General features: G+C 35.6%; 1 protein-coding gene across 2 annotated transcripts; it reads right to left on the minus strand.

Annotated features, from left to right (window-relative positions):
* Positions 1 to 25: 25 nt before the first annotated feature.
* Positions 26 to 19,227, minus strand: LOC6601994 (plasma membrane calcium-transporting ATPase 2). Of its 2 annotated transcripts, XM_026991006.1 has the most exons (17): positions 19,188 to 19,227; positions 16,284 to 16,455; positions 16,035 to 16,229; positions 15,662 to 15,948; positions 15,386 to 15,596; positions 14,772 to 14,813; positions 13,628 to 14,043; positions 13,313 to 13,555; positions 12,992 to 13,233; positions 12,494 to 12,938; positions 12,334 to 12,421; positions 11,914 to 12,227; positions 11,646 to 11,844; positions 11,370 to 11,581; positions 11,147 to 11,298; positions 8,859 to 8,997; positions 26 to 1,129 (listed from the first exon to the last, which is right to left on the minus strand). In XM_026991006.1, the coding sequence occupies exons 2-17, from the start codon at positions 16,438 to 16,440 to the stop codon at positions 677 to 679; spliced, it is 3,795 nt and encodes a 1,264-aa protein (XP_026846807.1). In that variant the 5' UTR covers positions 16,441 to 16,455; positions 19,188 to 19,227; the 3' UTR covers positions 26 to 676. The 2 variants fall into 2 exon arrangements, with proteins under 2 accessions (XP_026846807.1, XP_026846808.1); XM_026991007.1 differs by lacking the exon at positions 14,772 to 14,813.
* Between the last annotated feature and the right edge of the window lie 1,223 nt (positions 19,228 to 20,450).

The raw sequence follows: 20,450 nt of genomic DNA on the forward strand, positions 1-20,450 counted from the left end.
AAATATATGCAAGATCCATTAGATGTACAGTAGTTAATAAAACGATTACTAAGTTATTATTATTTTTTTTTTTTTACAAATAAACAAGGTAATAGTATAAAAAGCATGCTTAAATATTCTAGAACGTATAAAGTATTTTACTGTTAGATTGCATAATTATCTGGATACTGCAGACTCATTGGATGAGCAAAGCGCATGGGTATAGCAAGCGAGACAAAACGTGAGTTACACGTATGTTTGTACTAATGCACTAAGCTACCTGTAAACTAATTAAATATTTGTTTTGGACTTATACGGTCGTTCCAACGCATTAATAGCTGGTTTCGTTTACTTCCAATCTTTCGATGAAAAAAATCGGTAAATTTGCATTTGATTGTCGTAATTTTATACTGGACGAACCGAATCGTATTTCGCATATGTATACATATGTAAGCCCCAAGAGAATAAATAAATAGGTTATTGGGATCGAAAAATGCACGAATAACAAAGTATTTAAACAATAAGCTAATACAGATAATAAGAACGAGCATTTTTAGACTATTGCAACACTGTTAGGGTTCAGGTTCAGAGTGTCATGGTCAGTCTGATTTGGGATTCGGTTCGAGAATAGGTTTGCCGATACCAATTCAAATTCAAATACGTGTGTGACTGACAGCCGCTGAAACAAGTAAGATTATTAAATTCGTGTCTCATTCTGTCCGTTCGAATGGTGCGTTTCATTGTGATTACTCCGCACTTGCTGTTGCAAAGTGTGAGCTATTTCGGAGAAACCTGGGGATATGGCAGGGACACGCGTAGATTGTGTGGTGGAGACCGGGCCGGATATGTTTATGGATGTAGTACGTCCATTGTGCAAAGTTAGATGCTGCTGCGGGTCTTCGTCAATATAAGATATGTCCAAAGGCAGCGGAACGCTGGTCAGATTCTGTTGAGGCTGCGGCGGTGGTTGTTGCTGCTGTTGATGTTGGTGCTTGTTGTAATTTGGGCTCAGAAGATTGAAATTGTACAATGGATGGCCCCCGCCCACTGGCACGCCTGTCCGAGGACTGCGTAAGCTATGCAAGCTGTGCATCGATCGGCGTTCGTTTAGGTCTTCCAAGGTCGATCGGAAAGCACGAATCACGCGCAACTGAAACAAATGAAATTAGACAACAAACGAACAGAAACAGAAACGTAAAGAAAACTACCAACGAAATAGCAATGCAGTCAATACATACGTACTTATTAACTTTAGTACATATATACATACATACATAAAACATCAATTACGCACAGTAAAAGGAATTAATAATTAAATAAAAAATCAAAATAGAAATAAAATGCAGACTTAACGTAAGCTCTTAACTAAAATCAGATCAGTCTCGAAAAATTTTAAACTAATTAAATCACTGCAAAGTGCATCGCCAGAAAAAGCTGTACCACGGAGTTAAAATTACGCATACTCGTACGTGCAGAGCTGAAGCGTCATGCGGGTGCGGGATTTTTCTGTTCGTTCATTGGACACGGACATTAGAAATAATGAAACTTTGGACGATGCGGACGAACGAGTGTTATAAATTTGCTGGAAGCTTTACCAATCATAATATGTATATTTGTAACTCACTATTGGCCACAGATACTAGATACGGGCTTTAAACAGCATAAAGCTAATCTGTGAGGTATAAGTATCTTTGCTTTCTTCCCTAAAAATGTATGCATGCTACTGCAGAAGAAAACTCTTTTAGGATTAGTTGGGTTTAGTAGAAGAAGCTGGTGAACACCGTAATATATGTACATATTTTAAGAAAAAAAAAACAAAAACTCTATCTTCGGACTGCCGAATATTTCGTAACTTTGCAAAACGTTTGGATTTTACTCGTACATCATAGTGGAGATATTTCGTGCTTTATTAATCGGAAATACATATTTATACCTTATACATAATATTGGAATCACAGTATATTCTCATATAGGTATTTTAAAAATATTCCGTGATGTGCTGTCTTATGACAGTTACATTATTTAAATTTATTTTTGCAAGGATATGATTATAAAAATATATTTTAAAAAATAATAATAATGTGTTATGCTGAAAAATATTACATTTTCAACACTAGTTGTAAATTCAGCCGAATCAAATATCGAAATTAGATGGAATGGGAGAAACTCACCAACCTGCAGTTACCACTAAGGTCCCTTGAACTATGTCTGTGTCTACTTACCTAAAATATTGCTTTCGAAAAATAACAAGTGAGCTACAGAAATGTATGAAATGCCCATATATGAATACATATATGTAGGAAGACACAATATACATATATTGACAAAATTGGTGACAACAAAGTAGATAACTGTGTCCGTAGATAACATACCAAAGAAATAAAGCGAATTCAGATATTCGGTCTAATCATCGGTTGTTTTACATACACAAATATTCAGTCATTCATCCAACATATGTACATACATATAAAACTATGTCCTTTGTCCTTTGTAAACTGTCTCAGGAAAGCAGCTAAGCAGTCCATAAATGTAATTCTGATTTAAATAAAACTAACGCACAGATAGGTACCGAAGACACATGTAGATACATTTAATGCATGTACATAACTCTTACACCCCCATGTTGATTGATTAATTTATCGCTTTGTTGCTTATAAATAAATTGTACTGAGGGGAAATAGCCTCCCCGGAAACAGTGGTGAGAAGGTCCAGTGCTCTCAATTAAGACACATTATCTCTGGTATCGGAGTCTGTGCAGTCGGACGGGTGGGGGTGCTGTGTACGTGCTGCAAGATAGGGAGGGACAGTACGGGGCTACTCACTATGCTGAAAAAGTAGTCAACTATTTAGGGACACCATTTATTACTATGTATTATCGACGTGCACAATGGTTCGTTCTTATACAGAGAAATAAAAATATAGTTACGTACGTTTGAATGCTTACAGGAAATAGAGAGCTGGACTTTTTTGTGTTGTAGGTAGTAGTAGAAGATAGTACAGTAGATATCAGAGTAAGAGAGAGAGTACGTAACATACATAATGTGGAGCGTAGCAGAAGACCCTTGTACGTTGTTGTGATGGTTGCTGTTGATGTTGTTTGTTGTAGTAGAAAGTAGTAATAGTAGTTGTTGATGGAAGCTGTTTTTGTTTTGTGGTTTTATTGTGGTGCCAATATTATTTTTTCATTTCTTTTGCAGAACTATTCAGATCCAATTTATTAAAGTTTAGAATCTATACACTGAAGAAATTTCTACCGTTGTTGTTACCATCCTTGACATAATTGTGAAGAAAATTGGCGTGTATGTTAACATATCATAAGTATGGGGATTTTGGTTATTGATGCTTTTTTGTTGCCCCTTTTTTTTTTAATAATTTTTTTAAATTATAGACATTTATAATCGCTGCAAATCCTAGCTAAGTACGTATAAGCCTACGAGTACATCAGTTTTTGATTTGGTTCTGTTCAATTCTGGTCTAATTCTGCATTTGCTACCTTAAATATTATTTGCATCTTTACGTCTACCTCCATGTTCTCACTAAGTACCATCGCCGCCTATTTATATTCAGCTACGTTTATAACATTCTTATTATTGGGTATATTTTATCTGTGTTCTGTTCCTTATTAGTTAAGTCCTTTAGACCGCTTTAATTTATTATCAACATACTTATGGATGTTTGAATGAAATGATACACACAATTTTAATTTCGTACATTTTAGAGTCCCTGTGTAAATTTGAGTGTACGAGTGTGTCGAGTGCGAGTATAACTGCAGGTTAGTTTAGTATTTATATAACATTTATGTAGAACGGTTGCTGATTTTATTGCAATTGTCAATTACACTTCAGTCTCTCGAATTGGTTCCGCCGGCTTTAAAATTACAAACATTAACAAAAAATATCTCATAATTACTTTAGAAACAAATCATTTCAAATTGAAAGCACTCAATCAATAGTTATAATAAAAATTAAAATGTTAAAGTAATATTTTTAAATCAAATTCAAATGATGCAAGATGTTTCGATACATGTGTACGAGTATATGTATGTGTGTCTCTATTTCATTGGGTTAAAAACAGATAATACAAAATCGTCTGCAGTCACAGTTTCAAGAAAATCCTATACGAATTATATATAGTAATTAGAAAATAACAAAAGAGTAGGCTAACTTCGGGATCCAAAGACTTCGATACCCTTGCAGACTGACCGATTGACTATCTATGGATAAACACACATGAGCTACAGTTCAACATGTACATTTGTTCCAATTGTCTTAACCAAATTTCTTTTCGCTCAACAAATGCACCTGGAGATGGTGATAATACATACATATCATATGTACATATACTCGTATGCACTATTCGGGCTATTCTCAAAAGGAATCATTTTTCTGCAGGGCTGTGAGTTTCATTTTTTCTTCAGCGCAAAAAATGATTTTGCACTGAAAAAAATGTTCAACAGACTGTCGGATCTTTTTTTATATTTTTAAGTCGAAGCGTATTGTTTTTTTTTTTTATTGAGAAGCGTTATAATGTTAATCATTCCCGCTACAAGGATTTAGTGGGTTTAACGTTCTGCAAATTTGTTAGAATCAAAAGCTAAATTTATCCAATAGTATTTTAATGTATCCGCTGTTTTTTTTTTCTTTTTTGACTGAAAGGATCCTACTTTATCTGAATTCTGGTTTTTGCTTTATGCTTGCACATAAACACACTACAAACTTGTGAATGCCGCGTGCCGTTATCTGGTTTAAACACATATGCTACATAGTAATACGTAACACTTTCAATCTGGATCAAATTATTTTATTATCCAGTATTTTATATCAGATCCTACGGACGAGTCGATGTACGCTACGCTATTACTGTCCATCTATCTGACTGATTAGCTCAAGAGACTTTAGAAAACAATTTTAGATTTACACAACTACAAAATATAAAACCTATAGAATAATTTCGCCCCATTATTTTAGTCTGAATATCCGCTTAGATAATCGAACTCGATGGTTTATTATACGGATGGAATAGGATCAAGAAATGTTGTTAAATATGTGAAATCGTTTCGATATCGTAGTACCTTAATAGAGTCAAATTAGGTACATGCATACATATGTACATACATATATACAAATATTTTAAACAAACCTACTATAATATATTTCGTCTATGATTTAATCTTTCGTACACACGAAAGAGAATGCCCGAGAATTTCAAAAACATCATACATTGCGTGGGCATGTCGCGGCAAATTGATGCTCGGCTCGAGACTGGGACCAAGAAGTGCAAAAGAGAATGCCATCGCCAAAAACACAAAGTGATTGGCGCCAGAGCGCACGTGTAGACTGACAGGGACTGCTGCGCCGATACTCCCCAAAAACAATATACATTGCGTGTGGCGAGGCAATTGATGCTCAACTCGAGTTTCGTTGATAAGACTTGTTTTTCTAATGCTGTTTTTGTACATGTATACATACTACATGTTGTTCTTGACTTTAATTGCTTGACTCGGTTTAAGAACAATGTAAAGCATTGTCATTTTGGGTTGTCATTATTTACCCTCAGTGCAAGGGATATTTAGTTGAAATTTTCGAAACTCGTATAGTTATATATATAAGCAAAACAAAAAAGAAATGGTGGGGCTGCACAAAAGATGTCCACGTGTCATGTTTATTTGTTTTTTAATTTAATAAAGGCTTGATAGGGACATTTTATTTTCAATAACGATGTATATGATATTATTATAGCCCCCCTTCGAAACAAGCAACCACACTCACACAAAATGATAAAAGATGCTACGATTGAACAATAATGTTTTGTAGACATGTAAAACCATTAAGTATACCGTATTCCAGCATACTATAAATTTCATTAGTTATGTATTTACAGTAGCCAAAGCAAACAAAACTAGTCAAAAAACACACACAAATGAATGCTGTACGTATGTTCTTTATAAATAAATGTATGTTGTTTGTAGCGACTCTACTCGATATAGTGAAAGTGGCAGAGAAAAATGCATACATTTGTAGTATACTAAATATACGCGAAAACATTCAACAAAACGTCGATGTCTAGGTGTGCATGTGTGTAATTGAATGGGAATTGAAAATAAATATAATAGGGAGCAGGATGGGTTTTGTTATACAAAAAACACTGTCTAGCTGCCAATACATTAAATCATATAGACAATTCTTACCGGTACTGAAATCTGGTCGTTAGTTGAGTTTGCGCGAGTTTTCAATTATGAAGCACGGTTTTGACGGTTTGGGTTATCAATTATCAATTCATCAATGTTTATGAGGTATGTATTACAAGATTCAGACGTCAGGTTATTGTTTGATTATTTAATTTTTGTTAATATTTATTTGTCGATATATTATATGATTTTTATTGTAGTAGATACACAATTATTTTTATTGATTATTCGTTCAATCAAACATTCAGGATTGGATTTTAGCATTTTAAAAGGACGAAAAATATGAAATGAATATTATCAATTTGTATAATATTTTAAAGTTTTTTTTGCATAGGTTTGAGGAGACTAGTTAATTGTTATGTAGGTTGCCTGTCAGATTTGTAGTATACTCTTTTATACATCCACAAAATAGTTTCAAATGTTAAAAATGCATAGGATACTGCAAGACCACACATAAATATATTTAGATACATAGTGTGCAATAATAGGGTGTAGAGGACCGGAGTTCAGGACTCCTGAAATACGAGTAAAAACTGGAGTAGGAAGACTACTGTGTATGTACATTTTTACATACAGCTCTCGTACTTTTAAACTTCGGAACGCTGCTTTATACATCGTACTTTTAATCTCAATATGGAGGGATATAGGAAAGAGTATATTTAGTTTCGGTAGTGCCGAAAACAAATACATTTATTTGTTTATATTTGTTAAGATTGTGGAGCTGTACATTGTGTATATAGTAGAATATGCAAAGTATACAGAGAAATGTTTGTTTTCAATAACTGAAATACTAACATGCATCTATCAAGGAATTTAAATTTAAATTTTCTAAAGGACTAAACAGTAAAGAAATAAAAAATACATACATATGTATAACTGAATCATAAATCAAACCTGAATAAAATAATACAAAATCGATTAAAAAGTTGACAAGTTGGATAGAAAGACACATGAAAGTTATCGAAAAATAAAGTAAAGTACGTAATGCCAAGCAGATATAATCTTTTATGAGTATAACGGATACATTTACTGAAGTCTCAGTTAATGCTAATCCTTCCTAATGGTGTAAGAGTGTGCTTCAGTGGATTCTGTCACTCTAGTTGAATACGTGTGTGCGTGTATTAATTCTCCAATCACTCAATCTAATCACGTAGTAAATAAAAAATGATTCCTATAGAAGGATGCATTTCTTTGCTGGTCAACTTGAGCAAAATAGTGAGTAAATTGAAAGAGTTATGTATGAACAGGCATACATTAATGGTTTATTCTATCTTCACGCACAGTAGGCAATTTCTTTTGGTTTGATTTTATATTTCGCTATGAAAATGTTCGGGATAATCTGGAATCGTATTGTTTATCAGTTATGGAGATGTACAAAATGCTTAATAAATGGCGGCTTAAAAACTACAAAAGGAAATGTGTAGATCCAGACGTGATCCATCAAAATGTACTAAACACAGACAGAAACGAGTCAGACGTGGATTCAAAGAGAATGGCAGATAGAGAGAAAGAAAAAAGGGGTGGAAGAACAAGAGGGAAAGAGAGCAAGAGAAAGGGCTGTAGATGCAGTGGCTGGTGATCAAATTTGTCTACTGCAACAATAAGCTATACATAAATCGAACTACAAAGTTTTGGAAAGATTATAGTAGTCAAAAGCAACAAGATTGCACAACACAATTTCCAGGCCTACCCTAATCAATAATTTTACCTCAAATCAATCGAGCGGATACAATTTGAAACTTCATTCGCAGCATACATACATGCATACATATGTACATATACAGATGCCTGACTGATACGGGTGCATTTGTATCTATTGTGTTAAAGCTTAAGGAAGTAAATCAAAGACTCAATTCTTCGGCATGCCGAATCGGAAGATCTCCTTTGAACTTACTCCGCTGGACACACATGTATGGACATGCATGTAATTTTTACTTTTCAACAAAATTTCCATGCCTAGTTATCACTTCTTTTTTTGTATGTATGTATGTATGTATGTATATTTATCCTATTCTGTCTCCTCTGTCTTGGCCGAAAACCCACCATGTGTCTTTGCTGCGCAGTAAGAAATGTACCTACTGACAGAACACATGTATGTACATACGAATGAGCACAAAAAATAAGTTAAATAACGAAAATGGCAAATCATAGAACATACAAAATATTGTATACCAATTATTAACAAAAATAACTTAATTAAAGCCAATTAATCAAAAAATTGATTAATACAAGTCGACTATTTGACTTTTTTTCATTGATTGATCCGTATTATCTGTTGAATATTCTATATCAAATATAACAGAAAACCGAAAGCAGTCGCCTTGGTATTCGCCATGCGACCACAATGTATGTTTTTTTGGAAAACCAGCCTTAAAACTAAAGTCAAAGACATATGATGTACGTATTTAATATGTCAGCGTCTAAAAAAATCAAAATAAATAAATTATACCTAGGCATCTGTGTAAAATATGAGAATGTTATATGAAAAAGGGCACATAAAATACCCATGTAATGTAAATCAATTTAAATATATGTAAATTTAACGAAAAATCCGTGAATGAATTATAAAAAACGAAAATTAAATTTATAAATTAAAATATGACTACACAAGTTTATACTCGTTAGTTAATCGAAGAGTAAACTTTAATTTCTCGACATGAACATAAATGGACAAGCGGAAAGTGATACTTACTTGAGTCTGCAAGCGAGTTAGCCCACGAATCCATAGAATCTGTCCAGCTCTCGGCTTCTTATCGGAATCAATTGAGTCGAAGCGTTCCTCGCCTAAATTCATGGCATCTGTGTACTCCTCGGGATGGCCGCGACCCCACCTGAAAATTACATCTATTTTATTGAGGGTATTCAAGAGGTGTTTGGCGGGCCAACAAAAATGCCTAGCATAAAAACCCTAGCTTCATAACGATAATATAATACAGTGATCCGATTTGTATCATATTTGTATGCATATGCACATACATTTCATGTTCATGTTAAAAAAAATTAAAATGACACCAACATTATCTTTAAAAAACTTTTGCGACCAATCGTTCCAAATTTCGCTGTATTAAATCTTGATAGACAGACAAAGAAACATATGTTCATACACATGTATGTATATGATAAAAGACTCGGTTGTTGATGCTTATCAATAATACTTATACTATATATAGTACTTTAGTAACCTTACAAGATTCACGTCGCCTAAAGTTTACTTTTGCAAAAATAAAACAGCTTACATAAAAAAACGTACTGTTGCTCGGTTCAAGGTAACTGGAACCGTGGTCGGCCAAAAAAGCACAGTTTGAACTCCTGTTTTGGTCTTGGCCAGTTTTGGGAAGTCTAATTTCCAAAGAAACGAAATGAAAGCCGTACGACAATTCGTAATAAGCTTAAGATAAAAGTTTACTAAAAAAAACTACTAACTAAAGAAAATATTCCGAAAATGATAGTAATTTATTTTTTATAATTTCGAATATATATATTTATATATATAAATATTCAACCGAAAAACGAACTTTTCTCTGAATTTAAAAACTATGATATGGATCAATAAATCTCCGTAATCACTCCTAAGTAGAACTCATTCCAAATAAATTGCTCTTTTAGAAAGTACAAAATGTTGTAAAGGGTAAGAATTTAATTTCGAATTAGTTTTTATCAACCATATTCACATGACTATGCTCCGACCCACTATTAAAAGTTTCTAAAACAAAATATTCCCAGCGAACAAACTTAAATCTCTGCGCTTGACGAAAAAACATTTACCACCAGGGTGTGGAAAAATTATAAGAGCACGTTGGAATTGATCTATATTTACAATCATTTTAAAATTGGAAAGAAAAAACATTTTTATCTGCGTTAAACCGGGTAACTATTGAACCATTGGGTTGGTATATGTACATTTTGTAAATCAAAAATTGAATTTTTGGACGAGCGATTGTTTTAGTGGATTCTTCAAATATTATAAAATATTTATTTACATAAAATGTAAAAAAAGCATCAGCACATGTTTGGTTTGGCAGATGCAAGTCAATTTGAAACTTCAGAGAGTGGTGGCAGTACAGTCTAGATATTCATAAATATATATGTAAAAAAATAGGTACGGGAACGTTATACAATATGCTATACAATTTTACATACGAACACGAAAATAAAAAAGGGAGACAGACTAGTACAAGTATAATACAATACAAGGGAAAATCGTCATGTAATCAATTTTGACTTTAGGACTTAAAAACCACCAAAATGTCTGATATTTCATTAATTTCAAAAACTTAAACATACTTACATATTGGGCAATATTGCTTACAGGAATTTAAGTGAGCAGACTACGCGTAGCTTTCATCGTATACTGCCTGCATATATTTTTTAGAATATTTACTGTACATACATAAATGTTTTGTCAGCTTAGTATCAAGCTAAAAGTAAACGAGTTAATGCCTTAAAATACTTATTTAACAAAAATATTAAATGTAAACGTTTGAATAGAATCGCCGATTTTTGAATACTTTTATTGTGTAAAATCTAAAATACTGAAGCATAATACATAAATATACATGATATACCTTAAATAGTTATATTCGTAACGATTCCAACGTGAACAGAAACGAAAAAATAAATACAATATAGAATACGTATTCCAATATAGCTAAGGCTAAGCCAAAGGCAAAGAAGCAGTCCAACTTCCAAAAATCTCTATTGCGAGCGATAGCTAAATAACAAATTTTACCTAAGCACGATTAATTAATCTACATCATACTCGTACATAGGTAATGATGTTGACGGATTCTCAGGGTAGGTATTTGTGCTGAAGTCATTTTCTTGATCCGTTCGGTTTCCTAATTCTTATTCAAGTGGAATGGCTTTGCACATATGCACTTACATCTGTGCATATATGGAATTATCTAACTTTTTAAGCCGAGGTCCATTGAAAAGCGTGTGTTGGTCTTATAAGCTTTATAACAAGGAACATTTACTCACGATAGTATTTTGGGCAATTTTCTCGTAGGCACAGAGGTAATTAGTTGTCCCCAAACAAGTGTACCGATTCCAAAAAATACACACCAGAGCCATTGGTCTAGCGATAGAGCTCTTGTTGAGAAAGCCATTTTTCCATATTGAATGATTAGAACCTTACAGTGAAAAGATTAACCGGTTAACGATTTCACATATACATATCCAACAATTATACAATACGACATACCTGCGATATCATAGTGAATATCCAAATAGTGTAGAATATGGGATTCGTCAAAAGTCCCTCAATGACGTTGCGCTGCCCATGGATTTTTCGTGCATTTATTTCATTGAAAAGGGTCATCATGACAAACGTATTGAAAATAATGGTAAAGTGCTGTGTTGGGCCAGCGTTAAGCTCTTGGCCGCGACCGGATTCAATATCGAGTATCAAATCGCCTACAATTAGTTTAACAAATTAGTCGAAGATCTATACATATTATGTATGTAGAGTACAACTCACCAACGAAGAGCAGCGAAAATATTATAAACAGCTGATAAAGTGCCTGGCCCAAAATGTTTTTCATCATTGTGCGGGAAATTAAGGGTTTTGTTCGACCATATGGTTTACGGAGTAATAGATCTGGTGTCGGAAGCTCAGTGGCCAAGGCAAGCGATGCTAATGTATCCATTATGAGGTTAACCCACAACATTTGCACTGCCTAGAATTAATTTTTGGATGGAGTTTATTTTAGAGTTTATTGCCAGGACAGTTTTTTACAAAGACATACTTTGAGAGGGGAATCCTGCACAGCGCAGGCGCCAATAAATGCAACAATAACAGCGACCACGTTGACTGTCAACTGAAACTGCAAGAACTTCGCTATGGAGTCATAGACATTCCGGCCCCACATCACAGCCTTGACAATACTGCTGAAATTGTCGTCGGTTAGTATGATATCAGAGGCTTCCTTGGCAACGTCTGTGCCAGCGATACCCATGGCAAAGCCCACATCGGCCTTTTTTAGAGCTGGACCGTCATTGGTTCCATCGCCTGTCACAGCAACCACTTCACGATTCTCACTTACTGCGCTGTCAATGATACCTATAAAGCAATTGAAGTTCTATTTGTGATAAAGCAGAACTCGTATCTACTGTAAGCTACTCGGAATTACAATTTACATGGACTTTGTTTCGACTGTTGTACATACCTTTAACCAATGTATATTTGTCAGTGGGAGATGAGCGGGCCAAAACGCGTAATTTGGGCCACACCTTGTCTATAAGATGTTGTTGAATCTGTGCGGATGAACAAATTAGTTAATTTAATTCCGAGGGTCAGAGGCAGAGGCGTAGAAGGGCAACACTTACATCGCCATTGGTATCCCGAATGCGCCGGTTGAACTCTTTGCCTTCCAGAATGAGAAAGTCATCGTTGGGACGCAAGATACCGCATTTGCTGGCAATTGAGCGTGCTGTATTGATATTGTCTCCCGTAACCATACGGACAGTAATGCCAGCACGCTGGCACTTGCGGATGGCGTCCGGGACTTCGGGACGCACTGGATCTTCAATGCCAACGACGCAAAGGCAGGTGAGATTTGCCATGATGTTTTCCTCATCGTCCCAGTTTGGTTCGCCATCAATGTGGACTTCGTTCAAAGCTGCTTTCCCAGGCACAAAGTCTCGATAGGCAACAGATATGGTGCGCAGACCATCGCATGCCATCGGCTCAATGACTTCGCGTATCAATCTCTCCTGCATGTCCCTTGTAAACTTCTCCAAGGTGCCCTCGTGGCCGTAAATAAAAGCACATCTGTAGACAAAAAAAATTATAGCAAACTGACCAGCTAGCCGAATTATACACACTTTTTCATGATAATTTCTGAGGCGCCTTTCGTGTACAACCGATAGCCACCATTGGGTCGAGGTATCACAGTTCCCATGCTCTTGCGAACCGAATTAAATGTATAGACGCGCGTGAATTTATCCTCTGGGATTTCGTCCCGAATAGACTGATACTTGACTCCCAGTGCCTGGACAAAGCCCAAGAGAGAGCACTCAGTTTTGTTGCCAACCTGAATCGGTAGGTCTCCAGGGTTTTTTCCGCCCTTTTTACAAAAGAAGAACACACCCAATTTACAGTGGATCATTTACAGAAAATCATTAGTAAAGAATATAGATAATTACCATGATATTTGAAGTGTATGCCGAGTTGACTGATATCCCCATTGTGATCAAATTTCCCACGTGCTGTGGTATATCGCTGAGTGTGGGCAAGACCTTGCATAGTTTCTCACATATATAGGATTGCACCACGGTCATGCGATTGGTTGTAAGTGTGCCAGTCTTATCTGAGCAAATGGCAGTGGCATTGCCCATAGTTTCGCAAGCATCTAAGTGACGAACCAGGTTGTTGTCCTTCATCATTTTCTATTGACACGAGAAAAGAATAGAAGACAGTTGTGAAACGAGTCCATGTGTTTGATGTGACATCCAACTGACCTTGACCGAGTAGGCCAGAGACAGGGTTACAGCCAGGGGGAGTCCTTCGGGCACCGCAACTACTAATACTGTGACACCAATTATCAAATGCTTCACTAGGTTATTGGCATAGGTGTTCTTCCAAGGCTTCTCGTCAATTACAAACGTTTTAATGCAGAACTGAATTATCAAAATTATAACCGTCAGCACGGCAATGGTTGAGCCAGCGTAGCCGATCTGTATAGCTAGTTTCGTCAGCTTGGCCTGCAGCACAGACTTTTCCTTCTTGTGTCCTGTTTCAGCGGGTGCGGATGTCGAGGATGATTGCGGCACATGGTTTCCATCTGACTCGGACTTGGTTCCCTCGCTGACTGGCTGTCGCTGCGACGACGCTTGGGTTTGGGTCCCCTTCATTGGGGTTCGACCATCGCTTTCACCTGCGTGGTCCGCAAATAAGTATTATGTTCAATTATTTACTACATAGCTTCTATCACATACAACTTTACGGATAAATGACTGATAAACAGGCTTACTGTACAGTATACTCATCTGCTTTCAAATCGTGTAATAAGTAATTTTTCAATATAGCAAGAGCTTTGGCAAAGTATCGGACTGGGGTGGGGTAACGGACGTCCATATGTATATACAGTGATGGGGCTTTCTAGGGCGAAAATAAATCCGGTTTCAGGTGTAGTTTTGAAATGCTCTCAAGTTTAGCATATTCAATTCTATTCTTAATGCAGAAGAATACCTACGAGACAGAGACAGTCTTAGCATTCTGTATGCACTGTCAATATCAACGATTAAATATTGGATGGAGCCAAGATCGTAGATCGTCTTGGACGATCGATTAGTAGTGTGGTTGCGCGTATTGCAGGTAGATTTTATATTATCCAAAGCTAAGAAGGGGCTTGGTTAAAGATGATTTCGCTCAACTAAGCTCTTCTCTGAGGCACAAGCTGATATTTTCTCGTTTTGCCAACTACTTTAATCATGCTTCGTAAATAAACAGATTAGGCACTTTTTGGCAGTAAAGATTTCACTTAAGATACATATGTAGATGTATATGTATATAGGGCATATAGGGAACCTTATCACTGTATATACATATGAGGTAAGATTACAAACAAAATCATAACACGAAGATAATTACGAAGTGATTCACCTGTCAGACTCTTGTTTGCTTGTTTGCTGGCCTTTTTAGCTTCTGAATATCAATAGTGATTTGCATGTCGTTTAGTTATTATTCCATTTTAGTCAATTCGATTAATTTTATTTGGGGTTTATTAGATTTGTATTTTTGTTGGGTTTTTGTTTATTGTTGTGGCCGAGTCGAGATCGAGGTTTTAATTTGGTACAGGTACATTGGTTGGTAGATTGGTTTATTGGTTGATTGATTGGTCGGTTGGTTGGTTGGTTGATTGGGGTAGATGGAGGAGTTCAATGATGGATCAATCAATTCACATCATGCAATTCGCAATTCGTATGACAATTGGAATATGAAAAAATAGGAACAACGAAAAATAAATAAATAATAAATATATGTATAATATAAATATTTGTAGCAGTTTAGTGAGATAGGTTTTACTATAGCTAATTCAAATGTTTAGCAATTTCCACAAGATTTATGACGTGTTTTACACTAACATACTAGTACATTCATACATCAAATGATTGCTTTGGAATTGAAGTTATAGCCAAATTTATCACATTTACTTTTCTCAATCACTGTCGATCTTATATGATATACTATTGTGACATATGTTTTGTGATACATACCCTTCTTCATCTTTTTGATTTCAGCTTCCTGCTCATCGACAGCGGCTCCAAGGAGTGTAAAAATAATACCCGCCTGAGAGTTGACACCAACAGCTGTGACAATCATTTTTCCACTGCCTTCCATCACGTGTGTGCCGGATAGAACCATAGGATCAACATCTGGGCCTTTCTTTACATGATCAGATTCACCAGTTAGCGAGGATTCATCAACCTTTATGGACAACACAAGTGCACATTAAAATACATAAAAGAAAATCTAATAGGAAGTAGCCTTACCTTTAGATCATTACTTTGTATAAGGCAACCGTCGGCTGGCAACAGATCGCCATATTTAATCTGTGCAATGTCGCCTACGAGAATATCACCAACCGAAATTTGGCACACTTCACCCCCTCGGATAACCGAAAACTTGTGCTCGCCCTCAATTCGGTTCTGCAAGCCCCGGAACTGTCGTTCCTTTGAGTAATCGTTAAAGGCTGTCACTATCACAACTACAATAACAGATATGAGAATGGCCAAGCCTTCGATCCAGCCATGGTGTTCTTCCTCCTCTTGTAGTACAGCTGTGTCAAAATATATATATAGAATCGTTAGATTCGGCTGCCAGCTGGCAACTGCCACAGGTGGGATCAGGAAATCCAACACTTACGTGCTTCATCGTCGGCGGGTTTATAAAAAGATAGACCAAGCGATACTAATGCAGCTACCTCTAAAATAATAAGTGTTACATCCTGAAGAGCCTCCCAGACCAGTGTAAGAAAGGTTTTTGGTGGCTTCGGTGGTATTATATTCGAGCCGAATGTCTCGCGTCTGTGCTCTTCGTCAGCCTTCGAGCCACTTAAACCTAAAATGAATATAACGTGAACCTAAGCACAGTGTGTACTATGAAAGTACTTTCCTTCATTCGGAGATGTGTATAACTTTTTGCAGAGTTCGTGAATACCACCAAATTCACCAATCATCGCTACACCTTCCCGTCCGCGATGCTCCATGAGCTCGCGTAATTGCTTAAGTGATATTCCATATTGCGCCGGTCTTCCATCTATGGTGGCCATTTGTTATTGTAGAAACTATAAATGAAACTCGATATATTAACATCATTTTAAGACTATTTCCAAATTAAGACTACAAATTAAAGACTGAAAGCTGGAACATATAGAGCCGCTCCTAGGTCCGCGGCTTTTCTTTATACCCAGTACTCAGTAAGTAAACATACATATATTTGAGTTTATGATTTATGTAATTTATTCAGAATAGTTTTGGTGGTGCGAAAGAGAAAAATGAATTTTTTGGCAAAAACAAAACTTTTAGAAAAATCGGTCGAGCCATTTGCGATATTTGTATATATACAAATGTATATTCGATTTTGTCCGTTTCCATTTTTCTTTTCAATTTTTTTTTGTACATTTGTCTTTTTTTTCTTTTCTTACACTAACATCATGCGTTTTATCTCGACAGAGCGCGTGGAAGGCGTTGAATAGCCACTGAAATTTAATTTATTACTTCTGGCTATAAAGATCCCATCTAATCCAGATGTCAATCTGCTAGACATCATCATTTTCTAAGATTATGCGTTTTTGGTTTTCGCGTATCATCAAATTTGTAGATGGCACTCCCCCCCTTTGTGAGGGGGAGCCAAATTTGGAAATACACTTGCAACAGTAGTCAAATTTGGTTGCTCCAGCTCTAATTTTCTCTGGCATCTAGGCTCTCAGCGGGGCGGACGGACGAACAGACAGACATGGCTATATCGACTCGTCTATTACCGGGCACTACGCATTTAAATACATATACACTACTGGCCAAAATAATAAGTACACGCTTATGAGCTTTCTTTTACGTCCTATAAAACTTTTCTTATAAACATAATTAAAAAATCAAATTTACTTTTAGTTTTCTAACCTACAATAGACTATAAAAATGTTTATCATAAGCATTTTTCATTTCAAATATATGTTTTATGACCGATTAAACCTTAAAAACATAAACAAGTGCTGGCCAAAATAATAAGTACACAAATTCTCCAAAGCGAAAAGCTAAAAGCGTATCAAAATTTTTCTACTTTTTTCTTATAAGTTATAATCTGTTACTAGTATCCTATATAGCAACACTTATTTTGGATGACTTCGGGCCATTCTTCTTAGCATACTAGCAATAAGTTTGCGGCAAGTCTCCACTGGAATCTCACATCACGTTTTTTGCACAAATTCTCCACAATTTTTTTTTTACCAAAATGCCCATCCATCAAAAATTTAAGCATAGCATTTTATAAAGGTGGTTCCCCACTTTAATTTTTTATTTAAATATTTGGCAAGACTGTAACCATTCCATATATAAACAATTGGCATCCATTTACAAAAATTCAAGCTATACCATAACAAACTAGCACGACACCAATATACTAATTTTTGGCCAGTAGTGTATGAACTTCATGAAAATGCATGTCACATTACAGCGACTGCTATAGGAGATTATGTGTGCACATCACATCCTGTGACAATATAAAACAAGCTGCCAGATGTTGCTGACCTCTATATGGAATACGACCCCTCTCTCCACCCACCTCTCGCTCGCTCCCGCTGGTGATCGTACTCGTTCACACTCTCATTCCCACACCTTGAATGCAAACTACATGCGTATTTCGCCTCTTTTTACTTAATATGTAGATATTTAAACGAAAATAAATTGAGTACCGGGTGTCTGAAGAACAACTACCTCGAGTATATGTAACTATCAAATCTTTTTAATAAAGACGAATTTTTATTTTTAATCGCTCGTGAAAACAATTTTATGGTGCTGGGTGCAGGTATTTGCATACCACACAGATATTTTTAAGGTACTGAAGTTACCAAAGTTCTAGCACGAACTATTTCGGAGTCTCATACTCGTATTTTATTTTGTGTAAAGATAGTAAATGACAAAATGACAACTATCTAGAACGAATTGGAACGATCCGGCTTCGTCTGTTGTGCGATAGCAGAGATATGGTTTTCGTTTATGGTTTAAGATAATGAAGAAGTGTCTCACAATCAGCTGTCTTCCACAATCTAATGACGTCAAACAATACCGGTACTAACTAATTCCGAACGGTAAATACCAGACGAATCAGTGATGAGGTATCTGTATCCAAAAATAGAATTTCGTCCGTATGCATATACTAGTTTGTGTATGTATGTATTATTATTAAAGGTAAATAAGTATGTAAACTTGCCATTGCTTGTTCAAGCTAAGGCGGAATAAAATGCTTGCAAACGCATGCACGTTTGTACGTATGTACATAATAAATATATCTAAGAACTCTACAGCAGTAAGAAAGGTCAGCTTCGGCCCGGACCGATGATTTATGTAGATATGTACGATTTCAGGTGTAAGTGACGTCTGGCAAACAGATGGCCATTCCGATCTTTTCTTAAATGGAAATTTATTAAAAGAAATATTCCTAAACCGATTATCGAAGATGTAGAACCTTTTCTCAAATGTACTTCACGGTTGCAAATATTTTCTTTTCAGCGTTGTATGGTTTCGTAAGGGAATAAAGATATACACATGTATGCGCATATTTGTGAAATGTACATATGCATGTATGTACCGTTTATCCGGCACAGATTTCATGTGCACATATGTCTGTACGTCTTATATATTATAAATGTATGAATATATTCTTAAGCGCGTACACACACAAATTATTATGTACATAGAAAATAGTACCACGCCTTGTAACAAAAATATACATATGATGTAGAGTCCCGTAATATTGAATGCGTTTTCTTTTGAATTGTGTTTTCTAATCACATGCACATACCAACACACTTAATAAGTTTGCAATTTGGTACAAATTCTTGCACTGAAAAGTGGCGGCAACGCAAAGGACAACACAACCCAGCGATATGTCATCGACACCTCAGACAGAAACTTACGTCATACGTCATGACGTACATGTAAGCGTACCCTGCGTATTTGCAGTGGTATTGGCCACATTGGCATTGGAATAGATATATGTATGTATGCATGAATAGATATCCATACATACATATGTACATATGACAAGCCTTCAAACAGATTACCCTTATACACTCGAATATATTGATTCTGATACTAAAAAAGTAGCTTCAATCTTATAAATGGACTAGTTGGTTTTATGCGTGGGCGTGGACAAGGGGAGCCACTTGTTTATACGAATATAGATGATATCATATCACATCACATCAAGTTCCGTTCCTGACCGCATTAAATATCTAAATTCCTTGACACATAACGTTTGTACATTTCTATGTTTTTTAATTATTAACATACACAATAAGTTGGGTTTTTTATGTTACACGCCTAAGTAAAAACGCCGCGAAACGGAGTAACTATTTAAATTATAGGAGCCGAGTTGCTATTTTCTTTTTTTAGATTGAGCAGGCCGACCCTCAGAAATATACCGAAACATACCGTCTCATTTAAAAAATATACCGTAAATATACTGACGAATTCAAGTTATATTTTACATATTCCTCGTTTTTGATCTTCCGTGGAATATTACTAGCTAAATAGAATTTTCAGCCATGCTCACATAAGTTTATCCGATTAGTGAATCTATATTCTAATTGTCTGATTTATTTTAAACACTTGCTTTTATTGCATTTTGCGTAAAAAAAGGTTTAAACGAAATTGGTCAAACAAAAAAAAAAAAACGAAAGAGGATAGTCGTTCCAATTGCTTAATGTAGAGATTCCGTTTAATAATTCTGTCTAACTAAAACCTTTAGTTTTGCCCACGTAATTTTAGGCCATTGATGAATCAATTTTCTACTTAATTGGCTAATTGTTAGTCCTTGCTTTTATTGTATTTAGGCTAAAACAAGGTTTAAACAATGTACATAGTTCAATAAAAAAACAGTCGCTTGTACACCCTATTTCGTTAATTTCATATGAAGATAAAACGTAATTTATAAAGACCTGTTCTCAAATTGATATGTTTTAGACATATTTATGTACATACATATATTATTAGTATCTTGTATATATTTATCTCGATCCTGATACCTACGGAGACTGGGATGACAAACATTTTCTCAATTCTA

Source organism: Drosophila persimilis, unplaced genomic scaffold, assembly GCF_003286085.1.
Source record: "Drosophila persimilis strain 14011-0111.01,24,50 unplaced genomic scaffold, DperRS2 tig00000652-arrow-arrow-pilon, whole genome shotgun sequence".
NCBI lineage: Eukaryota > Metazoa > Arthropoda > Insecta > Diptera > Drosophilidae > Drosophila > Drosophila persimilis.

Excerpts from the sequence above, each read along its gene's own strand:
- LOC6601994 (XM_026991006.1), bottom strand. The coding sequence starts at position 16,440 with ATGGCCACCATAGATGGAAGACCGGCGCAATATGGAATATCACTTAAG. Across the intron at positions 13,234-13,312 it reads CATACACTTCAAATATCATG|GGCGGAAAAAACCCTGGAGA; the intron begins GTAATTATCTAT and ends TTTTGTAAAAAG. Across the intron at positions 12,228-12,333 it reads CAAATATACATTGGTTAAAG|GTATCATTGACAGCGCAGTA; the intron begins GTATGTACAACA and ends ATTGCTTTATAG.